We start from the raw sequence: 14,625 nt of genomic DNA, 5'->3' as shown, positions 1-14,625 counted from the left end.
CGTGCTGAGAGCAGGGCAGGGCCATGGGGGTGGTACCGAGGGGTCCCCGGGGGTCTGCTGGCAGCCAGGGTCCCAGCCCCACACGCTGATCAAATCCCAGCGCTTCACTTCTGAACGCTGGGCTTTGCAGGTGCAATTTGACTTTTTATTGGTTATATGTAATGCTTTTATAAAAAATGTGATTATGAGTTTTGCAGTACCCCCTCAGCTGGGTACGCATGCCGATAAGGCAGGCGGACCCTTCATGCCCATTTCTGTGATGAATCTTGCTGGGCATTGTGTGAACACGCTGAGCTCTGCCCAGCCTTAACAAGCCCAGGCGCTGCAGCGCAGGGAGCCGGGGATGAAGAGCTGGGTTAACTTTGTTTCTGCTACAGTCTGTAACTCCCCCTCCAATTTGATATTTCAGGCTTGCAGCTGAGGGATCCTACCCTTCCCAGCTCGCTGTTCCACCCAGCATTTGCAATTCATGGCTGGTAAAGAAGTTTCCAACCCATATGGCTTCAGGCAAAACAGAGGTAGAACCATTTGCACAGCAAAAAGGCTCGTGCAGGTCCCACTTCCACCGATCCCATTAATATCTTTGAACCATTTACTCTGAAATTCGAGGAAGTTTGGCAACATCACTAATGATTTCAGCGCTATCCAGATTAGCAGAGGAAGGTAGGGGTTTACTGGAGAAAAAGAGATATGAGGGAGAAGAGTAAAGGAGCAGAGGAAGACAGGAGTGGAAAAGGTGAGAGCTCAGAGAGAGCATTTGCTGGGGAGCCACGCGGACAGGGACTTTAGCTGTTGCAGGTCTGGGGCTGTGTTTGTGGCCTCAGAGGCATTTTTCCCCAAGGAGGGCATCCAGCTCCTCCTGGAAACATCCCCAGAGGGACAGGTGCTTGGCTTGAGCTTTTGGGGCTGGATATGGGGACTAGAAGGGGAAAGCAGCCCTGGGTTCCCACATGAGCATCCACAGGGCAAAGGCTGAGGGTCCCTCCATGTAAAGCCAGCAGTGGGTGAGATGACCTGATGGGACAGGGAAGAAGAATGGAAGAAGGCAGAGGACATCAGATTTAACCCCTAGCTGAGAATAATGGCAAAAGGGAGCAAAGTCTGTGCAGGGAGACACCTCTCTGGTGGGCTCCCGACAGTAAGGAGACCAGCCCTTTTGACCAGCTGGTCAAAATTTCTCAGGCAAGCAGCTGTCAGGCTGAAAAATGCAGAATCTGGGTGGAAATTTCTCTGTCCTGGTTTGCAAGTGCATCAGCCCTGAAGTTCCTTGTTGAGTGGGGTCTTGCTAGTGGAAGTAGGAAGCAGTGCCAGCTGCTGGACACGAGGCACCCTGGCTGGGCTGCGCCAGGTGGCCTTGGGTCCCTGCTCTGTACCGGTCCCTCCTTTGGGGTGAAGCTGCAGGTGACACAGCATCATGCCTTTTGCTGCTAGTGGGCCCTCTTTAGAAGCTCATGGACCCCAAATCTCCCCCCAGTCCTTCTCCAAGCAGTTGAGGGAGCACATAGTAAAGCAGCACTGGCTAAGTCCCCAGCTTGCATCTTTTTCTTTCTTTTTTTTTTTCCCAGCGATGGTTAACTTTGTAAGACACCGAAGTCTTTAACCATTAGTAGGCAATAAAAAGGGGCAGCTGAGTTGGATAACACCTGCTAATCCCCTTCCAGAATGAGCTACAGAGAAGAGCTGCTGCAAAGCTCGGGAGCTTATTCTGAGAAGAGTGCTTTGGAGGCTTTGAGAATTGCATGGTGTTGGTATTTCATGAATAAATAACCCCCAGCAATATTTGTCACTGAATCTGCCTCATTAATGAGGGCCTGCAACACAGGGGGAGGATGGAGAAAAGTATTTTCAAGGGAATTGAAGCGAGTGTGGGTGATGGGAGGTGCCACGGGGCTGAGGTTGAGGATGGGTGGCATGGTCTGTACCACAGGAGCTGTGCAAAGCCAGGTAGGGAGCCCTGCTGTTGGGCACCATGCTGAAGGAATTGTTGGAAAAGTGGGTTTTACTGGTGCTGGGTACATAATCAATGAGCCCTGGTAGGGAGGGGAGTGCCTTTCATTTATAAGTGTATCATTTGGGCATCTGTGTGTGTCTTTGGGAGGTCTGGAGAGTTAAAGAGCGAGCATGTGTGTGTTCATAGACATGCATGTGCTTGCAGAGAGAATCTGGCACCAGAAATTAGGTCACTTCCTCCAAAATACCCTTTTTGACAGGACAACAGGACATGGCATCTGCTTCAGGGTGGTGGGGAATTGCCCCGTCCTCCCAGTATGCCGGGTGCTGAGCCCTGCCTGCTCCCTGGTGCCTGGGTCTGGCCAGGGCCACCAGCAGCTTCCCCCAGCTCTCAGGTGTGCTCTGGGCATGGCACAAACTGCAGAGCCCATCTCCTCCATCCTGCCTTGTCAGAATAGATCTGGGGGTTACTCAGTGAAATTCAATACAGATAGATGGAGAACAAGAGAAAAAAGCTGTTCTTTTGCAGGCAGCTCTTTACGGCAGGGAAAGTGATTCATCCATCAGGGCTCTTCTAATCTGGCATGTCCGGGCAGTGAGGAGGGACAGCTGACCCAGTGGGCACCGTGCAGTGGTGGCCAGACACTGCCATCGCTCCTCAGGTGTCCCCTGCCTTGTCGGCACTGCCTTCTCTCCAGGGCTGGCGCTGGGATCTGGGGGCCGCAGTCCCGTACAGGGGCAGGGAGGGATGGGCAGCGGTCACCGCTGGAGCTGTGTGGGTGGAAAGTCATCTGCTCCGTGCCATGTGTTGTCTGTCCCATTGTCACTGCGGGAGGCAAGTAATGAATTATTGCTCTTCACCCCCCAAAACTAAAAGGAGCTGCTGAGGCTGGCAGCACCTACCCGCACTGAGCCTGCCTCCACCGGCCCCTCTGGAGAAAAACAAAAGCAAGTTTGATCCCAGCTCACTCCGAGCATCACGTCAGCCCTCTCATCTGCTGACATCCCCCTGTCAGGGCGCACGTGGGAGTGATGCTGCTCTAATCTAACGATGGCCGACGCAGACACGATCCGGCCAAGCAGCATCCCTCCGTCTGCAGGCAGCACCATCACCCCGCTCCTCTCGCAGGTGACATTTGAATGCTTCCCTCCGGCTGTGCTGCCCCACCTTCCAGCAGGGTTAATATTTTAATAAGCTTAATGACTCATTCCAGCTCATCAGCCCCTGCCCCTGCTTTGTTTTGGGTCATCCATTATGCAGGCACTATTTTGGAGAGCCAGGTTCCTGTTCCCATCCTCTGTCCTCCCAAGGGCAGAAGATCAGTTCGGGCTTCCAGGTTTTAGTAAAAAGCATAACAAGCTGGCTTCTCCCGGCAGGACTCTGGCTCTCTGGAGCTACCCCGGCCGAGGATCCAGCCCCAGAGTCTCCTTTGTACCACCCAAGGCAGCTGTAGCTCCTCGCCTTCTCCCTCCAGTGACGTGGGAGCTGCAGGAGCTTCTGGTTGTTTGGTGGCCAAATGGAAAACCCAGGAGGGAGGACAGAGGCACGGTTCTCCTTGCAGTCCACCTACGATGAGAAACCCTTCAAGAGGAGCAGATGGGGCTGAGCTTTCTGGGTGGGTGGTGGAGGAGTTATCGTGGTTTGTTGCTTTTTTTTTTTTTTCTTTTTTTTTTTTTTTTTTAATAAATAATTATCCCTACATTATTAAACAGTGTTTTTGGTTAGTAAATAATATGCCCTTTCCCTCCCCGCATCTCTCCAGCAGAAATAAGTGCCCTGATCTAATATATTCTGCCTTTCACACTCCCTCACTTCAGAGGAGCTGCAAATTCTGGTGGGAACAGAGTGCTAATAGAAAAGGGTCTCTACTGATATTTGAAACATGACCAAGAAAGGACAGAGGGAGATTCAGCTCGAAATATGCTGGAAAATCTAGGAGATGGGCCAAGAAAGGGGGGAATATTTGAAGCATGATCACCAAGAGGGAAAAGTTAATTGGGAAGCATTAATTGGGGGTGAAAATGGGCAACACAGACATGAATTTGCTACGTGGGGCATTGATGCAGCTGGAGATGCTGGGGTGGGCATGGAGTGACCCTGGTGCTGGGGTAACTCGTCTGCCCTGACCCACGGTAGCGGAGGAGCTGCCCTGCACCTCTGTCTGAGCAGGGATGTGCCGACTTATCAGTCTTGCTGGTTTTATGGTGTTTTTCTTGTTGAAAGTCCCAGCTTCTGGAATCCTGCAATTGCCTGGAAAACTGGCCCTACTGCACAGGGCTTTATTTCTTGGGTTTGGTCTCTGGGTAGTTTCTAGCCCTCAAGTTTGCAGAGAGAAGCTCCATTACACCCTAAAGGCTCAGAAAGCAGAAGGCAAATTTAGGGGAGGGGGGGGAAAAATCACCCAGTGATTGATTTATTTTTAAAATCTCATCATTTTTATGCCAATCTCATTATTATTTTTTTTTTTTATGGCTGACTCATGATTTTTTTCGAGCGTTCGGTGTTGGCAGGGCTCTGTGCGTGAGTGTGACGGCATGTGTGTGCGCAGGGGCCCTCTGCTGATAGATAATGCAGTGCTGCTTCCAGAGAGCAGTGCTGTGGTCTTCAAGGGCTGCTGAATATTCCACACGGTTTTCAAATTAAAACCCCCAAAACCCCCAAACAAACCCCCCAAAAACCCCCAACCCAAAAAAGGGAGGCTCGAACTGGGCATTCATTCATTGTGTGGCTTTTTAGGTCCTGGTGGGAGAGCAGGGGAGATGCTAAAGGGGAATAAATGACCCTGTGACTCCCAGCATTGCCTCGGGGGATGTTTTAAGGTCAGAGGGGTCAGTGTTTATTTGCAGACCCCTGTGTATAAAGATCTAATAAATAGCCTGTGGAGGTCAAGTCCGCTGCCATCAGTGACTTGTTCTGTGACCTTGGGTAAATCGCTTTGTCTCTCCCCTGTTGGTAAGTGGGTGACAGGATCTGTTACCCAAGACAGGTTGCAGGTATTGGTTACTATATAAAATGTGCTTTGAAGATGAAAAATACCTTGGAGATGCTTTAAGCTCTTGACAAGCATCTGTGTTCCCTTTGCAGGAACCCAGCAGAAAGCGAAGTGCCTGAATACTTTGTCACAGACAAAATCTGCTGTGTGCGCAGCTCGGAGAGGCAGGGCTGGGAGCTTCCCAAGGCTTTACACGGCCATTGAATTTGTTGGTATTTATGGTTCTTGCTTGCGTAAGAGAGGGGTGTCACAGCGCAGCCGTGCCCGGAGCTTTGCAGAGCTGTCACGGGCTGGAGCAGTGCAGCAGAGAGCTGTGCCTGCACCCACCCCTGCGTCCCCTGCTCCGGGTCCCCCTGTCCCCTGGAGCCAAGCAGGGGTGAGCCCCCACATCCATAGCCCAGCAAGCACGAAGCCAAGTTTCCAGCTTTGGCAGCGTCCCCCGGCGATGAATGAGGTGTGGGTGCTCAGGGAGGCTTGGCCCAGCTGTGAAACGTTCAGGACGAGTTTCATTGTTGTGGATTCACTGTTGTCTAGTATAGGGCTGGATTCACACACAACTCCAGGCTACTAATAAAGTATCTCTTAGTTGGTAGTTTGCTTGAAAATGGTAGATAGTATCTTTGAAACCCCTTAACTGGTTGATTTTCATCAAGGATGTCAGAGTTATGCAGCAGATTTATTATATATAGGATAATCACAAAGCCTTACTTTTTCTTGGGGAGCTTCCTTTGACTCAGGTTTGCTAATTAAAACGCTGTGATTTTGCCAGGGCAGCTCTCTTCATGGATTGCCCTGCCCATACCACGTGCTGCCTGCTCCCTGCTGGCCCTAACGGTGCCTTTTCTCTCCAAGGGAAGAAGCGATGCTGTCCACCTACTTTGAAACCATCAATGACTTGCTCTCCTCCTTTGGGCCAGTGCGAGACTGCTCACGCAACAACGGTGGCTGTACCCGCAACTTCAAGTGCGTTTCGGATCGCAAGGTGGACTCGACAGGCTGCGTGGTAGGTACTGTGGCTGCTGGCCCCTGGGGCTGGCGTCTGGTCGGGGGCAGGGCGGGGGTAAGCCCGAGGGGGACGTCGGCTGCTGCCTCCCTGGGGATGTGGCCAAGGGGATGTGTGTGCTGGTGGTGGACTCCCCCTCCACCCCTGGGCCCTTCACAGCAAATCACATCTGCCTTAAGGACCTGAGGGAAGCAGTCTGGGGACTGAGATGAGCAAAAGAAAAATGCTTAAGGCTGATGGTCATTTCCCTGCTTGTCAAGAAAGCACAGGGTGAAAACAGTCTCGCTTTTTCTCCTGCCTTCTGCTTGCCAGCATGGGAGAAAGATGAAGCATCTCCCCATCATCTCCCCCTCTGACACCCTCAGAATTCTGATTTGTTTCTGCACGTGCTCACATCTAGCCAAACAATCTACTGCTGCGTCCCAGGTTTTGCAGTTCCCTGCTCCCCCCTCCACAAGACCTGTTAGACCCTAGACCATTAGCTTTGGGCAGAGGCTTTGTATCGTTCCCAGCTATCGATGCACAGAGGGGTTTCGCTGCTGTTGCAGGTGGGAGCAGCAGAGCTCAGCACCTCTCCCACCTCTAACCCATCTCACCTCAACAGCAAAGTCCCCATTTCCCTGCGTGCAGCAGCTTGTGCGAGTCTGGTACAACACACGGAGACACAGGGGCAGAGCCTTGGGAAAGCGGGGGAAGCCTGGGAGCATCCCTTCTCGTCTGTCTGTGGTAGGAGCCCCTGCCTGCCCAGCAGCAGGTGGTGACCCCTGAGGGGGCCCACAGCGAACACGTGCCTGCTGCTGCAAAGCCCCCTGCAACCCCTCTGCCCCTTCCCCTCCCTCTTGCCACAGGCAGAGACCCCCCGCCCCAGCCCTCCCACCTCAGCAGAGGCAGGATTTAAGTGTCTCTTTATTTATTGAAGATGTTTAGACACGGCAGCCAGGAAAGGTCAGGCTAGAGCGGTGCTGTCCCGGGGGTGGCATTTTCATTATCCCCCTCTCCAGTTGCTTGTTAAGGCCATTTAACACGACAGCCTGATGTGTCACCAGCAGCGCCTGGTGCCATCTCCCCCTTGCTGCTCCTCTCCCTTCCCTCCTTTCTTTTCCCATTGTTGCTTTTTGTGGGTTTTTTTTGTTCCCTTTCCCAGGGAGCATCTGCCTTTCTAGTCTTTTTTTTTTGGGGGGGTGTCCCTCTTTTTTGGGGTGTTATTTTGCGCTGAATGCCAACGTGCATCCCAGACACTGTCAGAAGCAATTGGGACTCTGCCCCATGCCGCTGGGAAGGGATGCCTCTTTCTAAAAGTCAGGATATATTAAGATAGAAATTGTCAATAAATTACAGGTCTAGCACTGGCCATGCTGGCGCGCAGAGAGGCAGAAATTGAAAACTGTGTCACTGGGGGAAAATACCCCCCCGCCTCTGTAATGCCTAAGTGAGGCTTTATGCAAAGAGAACAAACTGTGTACAGCAGGCAGCGGGGAGAGAAAGGAGAAGCAGCAGGAGCTGTTCTCCTGGGGTCCATTCCCTCCCTGAGAACCATGGGTGAAAGGTGACACATGGGACCCCCTGTCCTCCTGTGTCACACCAGGCTCCCCGAGGCCATGAATCCCATGGGGACAGGAGACAGCTGTAGAGGTGCCCATCTCTCCTTCTGCTCCTCACCCCTTTTTCTCCCCACTGCAGGAGCATGAGGTGGCTCTGCCTCTCTCCACAGCTCCCAGTTGTGGGGTGAAGCCCCCCGGCTCCTCAGTCCCAGCTGCAGCTTGAGGACAGCGGAGATGAGCTCCCTGGGGGGAGGTTGGAGATGGCTGCTACATCCCACCTGGGGTCCATGTCTCTCCTGCTTCCCACTGGGCTGACGCCAGAGTCACAGTGCTCCATCCCTCCCAGCTCCATGTAATGTTGTACACACATCACCTGCTTGTAGGTCTTTGGCAGTGGCAGGGCTGTGAGCAGAGGTCTGGAGGACACCGTCCCCTGTTTCTGACTGTGGCCCATGGCCGTTGCTTGGGGAAAAGCCAGCGGGTGGGCAGGCAGCGCTGCCCTCAGCCCCAGGTCATGCTCATGGCACTGAGTGGGGTTGCAGGCGATGGGAGCTGAGTGTCAGAGCTTGCCGCAGTCCTGGCACGTGACCTTAAGGCACCTTCTGTCCTGGTCCCTGCACTGGACAGTATGTCCCCTCCTCATCCCGTCTCTGCTCCCGGAGTCTGCTGGGTGAGAGCTGGGCTTCCAGTGTGAGTAGGGATGGGACCATTTGCTGCAAATTTGCAGGGATGTCAGTTAGTTTTAAAGCTGAACTGCTGTGAACTCAATTTGCCAATTTGGTAAGTGCTATGGGCAATATCGGGATGTAATTTAATTAAGCTATCCCCTTTTTATATAGTTCAGGGAGCATTCACGTACTAATTTTAGCACTAGGTTTGCTTCAGCTTTACTCTGGACACTGTTTCACAAATCATGACATGTTGTTAATCTTTACCAGTCAACAGTTTATTAATTTGCTGAGGACCACAGAAGTATATAATCAGTGGTTCATCAATCAAGGCTAAATCTAACAAATGTTCCAGGCAGGTACCGAGCATAAAATATACATGCCGGCTTGTAAGCAATTAATACACAGCAGAGCTGGAGCCTAGCAGCTCAACCAGGGAACAGCACAAATCTCAAAGATTTCTTATTCCTTTTATATATAATCATCATCTGTTACCAGTTCCTTCATGCCCTTAATACAGCTTCCAGTAATTCTGCGAGGACTGGGGATGCATTTGTCTTTGGGCTTTTTAGCGGCATGGGCTCTGCCATTACCTAATTGTTTGGCGTTAAATGGACATGGTTAAAACGTGGAGAGCAGGTTTGTGTGTAACTTGTGGTGGAGCCTCTCTGAGGACAGTCCCTTTGGGCTGGCGAGGGAGAAAAGAGAATGTCGCTTGACTTAAAATCCTGCATGCCAGGTGTCACCTGGAAGACCTCAAAGGCTCTGCAGAGGGGTCCCCCCACAGAGGGGTGACATCTACTCAGCTTCCATCCCACACTTCCCACGGGACCCCTTCCCCCCCCAGTCTCATGGCTTTTCTGTTATTTTGACGTGTACCCAGTAGATGGCATTCGTGCATAAAGGTTTTCTGCAGTTCTTTTCTTATCGGAGGCCTTTTTTCATTTGGGTAGCTTTAAGTAGGAGCTGCAACCTTGCCAAGACCTTGGGATTGCAAACTGAAGCCTTGTCTTTGACCCCTACCTTGCACCATAACAAAACAATCCCCAAGCTCTAGAAAACCTGTGTCCACATTGCTTTTCCCTGTGACACCCTAGAATTGCTGTCAGCTCTGGGGAAGCCACAGGCATTTCCCAAGAAAATAAAATCCCAGCAAGCTTGTATAAATCCGGTGGGCTGGCTCTGCACGTAGAGTTCAGCGTGCATTTCATACCATCTTGCAGGGATCACAGCAAACCAGGAGAAACTGTGCTGGAGGAATAAGGCAGAATATTGCCAGCGAAGGAATATATGTCACTGATCCCTCCTACCAGCACGGCAGTAGCTGCTCAGCCCGGAGGGAGGATGCTGAAGGAGAGAAAAGTGCTTGACCCTCATGTGTTGGTGATTTATAATTTGAGATGAAAACCTGTGAATTAGCCCTGAGGGACTGAAGGAAACACCTGTAATGTGGCTTAAATTCAGGTTTCCCCACCTGTCTCTCAGCTTGGCTTTGCTCGCTGATGCCAGTCCTCTCATCTGCCTGGGGAGAAGGAGGGTTGCCTTCTTCTGCTGCCCTATGGCTGTGCCTGTTTGTGAGCTCCAGCAAGACAGGATTGCAGCTGCAGAAGAGTAAAAGGGATGAGGTGATGGTTTTTTTTCCCCTAAGGAAAATGAGCTTTGGTCTCAGCATGTGAGCTGGGTAGGGAGGTGGTCAGTTCCCCTCCAGGGCATCTTGAGCATCCTTGGCGTTGCCACAGCAGGAGGCAGCAGCAGGTACAGGTGCGCAGTGAAGGTGAGCCCTGTGATGCCTCTGAGGACGGGGCCTTATCTCTGGGGGGGGCTCCTGGAGAAGCAGGAGGGCACGAGCTGCCCAGCTGCTTGGGAGGAAGGCAGCTCAGGCCTCATGCTAACGTAGTGGCAGAATTAGACCACTTGTTTCCCTGCTGCTTGAGCAGCTTCATGGCAGCAGGTGGGTGCAGGTGGTGTGGTCTGATGGTTCTGCAACATCTGTGATGCCTGCAGGTGTTGGTGAGTTCATCTTTTAAGTCAGAAGACAGTGACTTGTGCCACAGAAGCCAAAGATGTTGCAGGGGGATGTGGAAGGGCTCACAGCATGGCTGTGCTCCAGGACCTGTTCCACCTTGGAAGAGGTGTTGGCAAGAGGTAGGAGAGCCCACCAAGGCCAGGCAGTGGGTGCTGCTGTTCTGCGCAGCCATGAGATCCTGCTGATGGTCACCATCTCCCTGCTTACGGGCTCAGGCTCCTCTAGTGCAGATGTCTTTCTAATCTGAGTAAGAGAAAAAAGTATTGTTTGCCTTCGAGGACAATGGGAGTGGTTCCTTTCCATGGTTGTGGGGTCAGTGCATCAGGCAGGAGAGGGGGTTTCTCTGGCTCAGCAGTATGCAGAAGGGAGAGCTTCTACCAGAGTGTCTCTTAATGAAGTTGTGGCCCACGGTGACACTGGTGTGGTGTTGGTCTCAGCCTTTTTAGATGGAGAAGGAAGAGAAATTTGGCATGGTCCACACAGGTATATTAGCCTTAGGGCAGCCTGTCTGGAAATAATCCTTCTGTTTTCCCCTCTTCCACATCAAAATGATGGGATGTTCCTTAGCTGCTGCAAAGCAGGGCAGAGAAACATCTTAATTTAATAATGTAACTGTTTTGAGGAGAAATGGGATTAGAACGAAAGGAGCAGGGCAGTGGCCACCGCTTCAGTGTTCTCCTTCCAGACACCCAGGGGTGGCTCAGGGACCATGGGGATTGGAGAGGTACTTCCAAAGGAAGAGGATGATGCTGAGAAAAGATATTCTTGGGGAGGAAAGTGGGTGTTTGGGAATTTCACCCCAAACCAAAGTGCTGTGCAGAAATCCCCACATGTGAAAATTCCAAAATAATTTTGTTCAAAACATCTCCTTTCTATGAAGGAAGGTGAAATGTTTAATTTCAACATTATCATCTGGAGCTTTGTTATATATTGCGTTATCCCAGTGTACAGCCTGAAATAAAAATACATGTAGGTGATGGAAACCAAAACATCTCAACTTTCTCAAAATTAAATGCTCTCCTAATTTCCCAATGAATTTTGAGATGTAATTGATGGAATCCCACAAAGCACTTAAGCTTCATCAAGTCTGCATTTTTCTGACAGACAGTTGTTCATTGAAAGATAAAAACTCATTCGTCCCTGCCTTATGAGGCACCTACCTAATTATGTTAGAGATGCACGTGCGAAAGCGGGAGATGGGGAGGAAACTATTATCTTCTAATCCCTTTAAAGTTTAGCTGGCTCCTTGAAGCAGAAGATGACTCCTTATGCACATTCTGATTGGAAGCAGAAGCCCCCTGAACCTCAACAGCAAGCCCCCCTCCCAAGGAGCCTGTGGTTTTGGATTTATCTCGTTAAGCCAGGTAACTACCTGTGATGAAAATGGGATTTGAGGCAGAGAGAGAAGCAAAGGATGGCAAAAGGCCCTGGGGTCAGTAGCTGGCCATGGCAGGGAGCGGAGGGGCAGGTGGGGAGCCCACTGCCTGCCTGCCTGCCTTTGCTTTCAGGGCTGCAAAAGGCGTTTGCATCATGTCTGCAAGCACTGGCCAAAGTTAAAAGCAAGTGGAATAGCTCAGGAAGCACCAGGGTGAGCTTCAGGTCTCTGCCTGTGCTGGGAGGTAGTTGTCTGGGTGATAAAAGCCCCATTCTCTCCACCGTTGGCTTTTTCAGCGGTGTTCCTTGGAGGGCTTGGCGGGTGCCAGCCCTTGCCCCTCTGCGCTCCCATAGACTGGGATGCTTTGTGTGTTGTGGTCACAGCTGGGTTGAGCTGTTTGGTTTGGTTTGAAGGATTTGGCGTGTAGTGTTGTGGCTGGGTTGTACCCTGCATGTCAGGTGGGGTGGGAGCTGAATTTCTGTTCTCCCGAAGGGTTTTGGATGTGCCAGCCTCTGCTGTAGTAGGAAGGGAAACTCTCAGATGGGCAGGAGATACCAGTGCATCCCAAAATGGGCTATTGGTGACTCCTGGAAGGAAGGCAGCTGTAGGGTTTCCACTAGCTTGATTTCCTTGCTCCAGGAGCTCTGAACACTTATATCAGTGTGCATAGCATCCCACCAGCTGGTTGAAACAAGTCCACCCCACTTTGAATTGATATGTGAACATACACATAGTGACCTGCCCAAGACAGTCCCTGCGAGAGCTGTGTGGTGCCTGTAGTTGAGGAGATGCCGCCTCGTTGCCCAGAGCTTCGGTCTCCTCCATGGAGCCCCCAGCCCCCCCCGTCATGGGGCGACCGAGCCAAGGAGTGTGAGCTATCGCAGTGTGTGCACAGGAGCCTGGAAGACAGATGGGTTTGATTTTCTGAGGCTAAAATAATGATTAATGATCTTGAAAGGAAAAAGGAAGCAGGGGGAAAGCAGGGAGGGGCAAAAGGAGTGGGAAGATAATGACTGTTATTTCAGAAAACAGTTGTAATGTTTCCCCCTGGGGATGATGCTCCCCTGCGGTGGGTGTCGGGGAGGGGTCTGCCACAGCTGGTGTGGTGGCGAGGACATCGCTGCCCCGAGGAGGGGCAGGGGTGGCCCTGAAGAGAGACTGCCTGGAGCCAATGGGTGCTTCAGCAGCCAGCTTTTTTGCCCGTTTTGCCAAAATATTAGGAAAGGAGGAATAAATCTCAGCTGTGGAGACTGGGCTGTGTACAGCCAGGCTCTGGTCCTGCTGCTGCGGAGGAGCGCTGCTCACCGAGGGCCTTCTGGACCAAGAAAGCGAAGGCAGAATAAGCCAAAGTTGTCTGAATATATATATATAAATACAGACACAGAGGAGTTTACTGTGTTTGTATCATTTCTGAGCTTTAACAAGCAAATAAAATACATGCCAGTGCATAGTTCGGAGCTCATTAAAATGCTGGCAATTGCTTGTACCTCGGCAGTGCCTCAGGTTATCTTTTTGTCTCACCCTGAAGAGGCTGCTCGGTGAGGAGTGAGGATGCCTCTAAATAAAGGGGGTCATTAGGGCTTTGGGCATCTCGCTCGGGGCCTCTGCAGCCCTGAGCCACCAGCCTTTCTTGCAGCCTCAGGTGCTGGGGATGCAGCCTGGGGAAGCTGCGCTGGGCCAGGGTCCTGGATCTTGCCTCTGGATGCATCCAGACGTGCGTGCATGGTACCTGGAATGGAGCTGGGAGCCAGGGGTTGGTGGCAGCTTCCCTGTGCAGTTTTGAGGAGCTGGGCTCGTCTGCACTCAGAGCATCACCTCTGACACCTTGGTGTGGGAGAAGTCTCTGACAAAAAGGCTGCTGTTGAGAAAACAGAATGTAATAATAAAAAGGGCAGTTTACTCTCTCCAGAAACATTTAATTAAGTATTCTTTTTTTATTAAAATTAATAACGGAAGAGAGGAGCTGAGCTGAGCAACCCTAGTAGGCAGTTCAGATGGAGAGCTGGTATCCATCCCCTTGTCTGGGGGGATCTGTGTCAGTAATGAGGCTCTGATTTTATTTCCAGTGACCCCTTCACCAGTCTCACTGCTAATGAGCTTTGTAAATGAGAAAGTGAGCAAAGGCCCCTTTTTTTTTCCTAACATGAACAGGGGCTCATCCAGGTGCTTATTTTCCGAAGACCCGATCTTGTGCAGGTTTTGGTGGATGTTGCTTGCTTTCCCCTTGAAGATGATCCTCCCTCCGTTGGGTTTTCTCTGGCCATGCTGGGGACTGTGGTGGTGGGCAGAGGAGCTGTGCTGTGTCCTGGAGGCTGCAGGCCATGCCATGCCACATGCTGTGCCGGCGGTGTGTGCGGGCATCCCATTTCATTCCAAACCACTGCCTGGAACATCAGCAAGGCTGGCATTGGTGGTCTCCCCGGTGTGGCAGCAGGTCCTGCCAGCTCTGCCACTCCATGTCATCTCAGAGATGTCATTTAAAAGGGAAAAAAGACCGTTTCTCAAAAAAACCCAAAAACAACAACAAAAAACCCAAACCCAGATTAAAATAGCACTTTCTTATTCAGCATATCCATTCCCTGTGCATGCTTGGAGTACATTTGCTGACTGCAGTCACAAAAAATACAGTCCTGGGTGCTCTGCCTGGCACGGCTGGAGGGGGACATGCTGGTGGCTGATGGTGCTATCAGCCAAACCCCGCCGAGCTGCCAGCAGTGCCTGCTTCGCAAACTGAATGGTAACAGCAGGGTCGGGGCGTTGTAGCTGTGGGTCACATTTAGCCTGCACGATCTGTATTATCAGTTCTAATGCACAAGAAGACAAGAAACTTACGTTTTCTTTTCCAATCCCAAGAGCAATTTTCAGGGCTGGCCGTTGTCACAGAGAAACCAATTCACTGCTGTGTAGGTGGAGTGGATTTGCAAGGCAGTGGAATTACATTTGTATGGTAACAGCTTCTCCGTGGCTTTTCAGAGCAGACCATGAGCTGGAGTCTCCCCCTACCTCCCTTTTCCTCTCGGTGGCATGGGTTAAGCACCAGACCCTCTTCCCGAGTTTTGAGATATTTTT

At 51.5% G+C, this 14,625-nt stretch overlaps 1 protein-coding gene across 1 annotated transcript in view; it reads left to right on the top strand.

Annotated features, from left to right (window-relative positions):
- ASTN2 (astrotactin 2) overlaps positions 1-14,625 on the top strand; it is a 366,433-nt gene that overhangs the window by 187,152 nt on the left and 164,656 nt on the right. The window contains exon 11 of the mRNA XM_080402294.1: positions 5,796-5,946. Coding sequence (XP_080258420.1) covers positions 5,796-5,946 — 151 coding nt within the window. The remainder of the gene's footprint in view (positions 1-5,795; positions 5,947-14,625) is intronic.

Source organism: Falco punctatus, assembly GCF_963210335.1.
Source record: "Falco punctatus genome assembly, chromosome: 9".
NCBI classification, from domain to species: Eukaryota; Metazoa; Chordata; class Aves; order Falconiformes; family Falconidae; genus Falco; species Falco punctatus.
The sequence above is the reverse complement of the archived record's forward strand: the minus strand, read 5'-3'. Positions and strand labels throughout refer to the sequence as shown.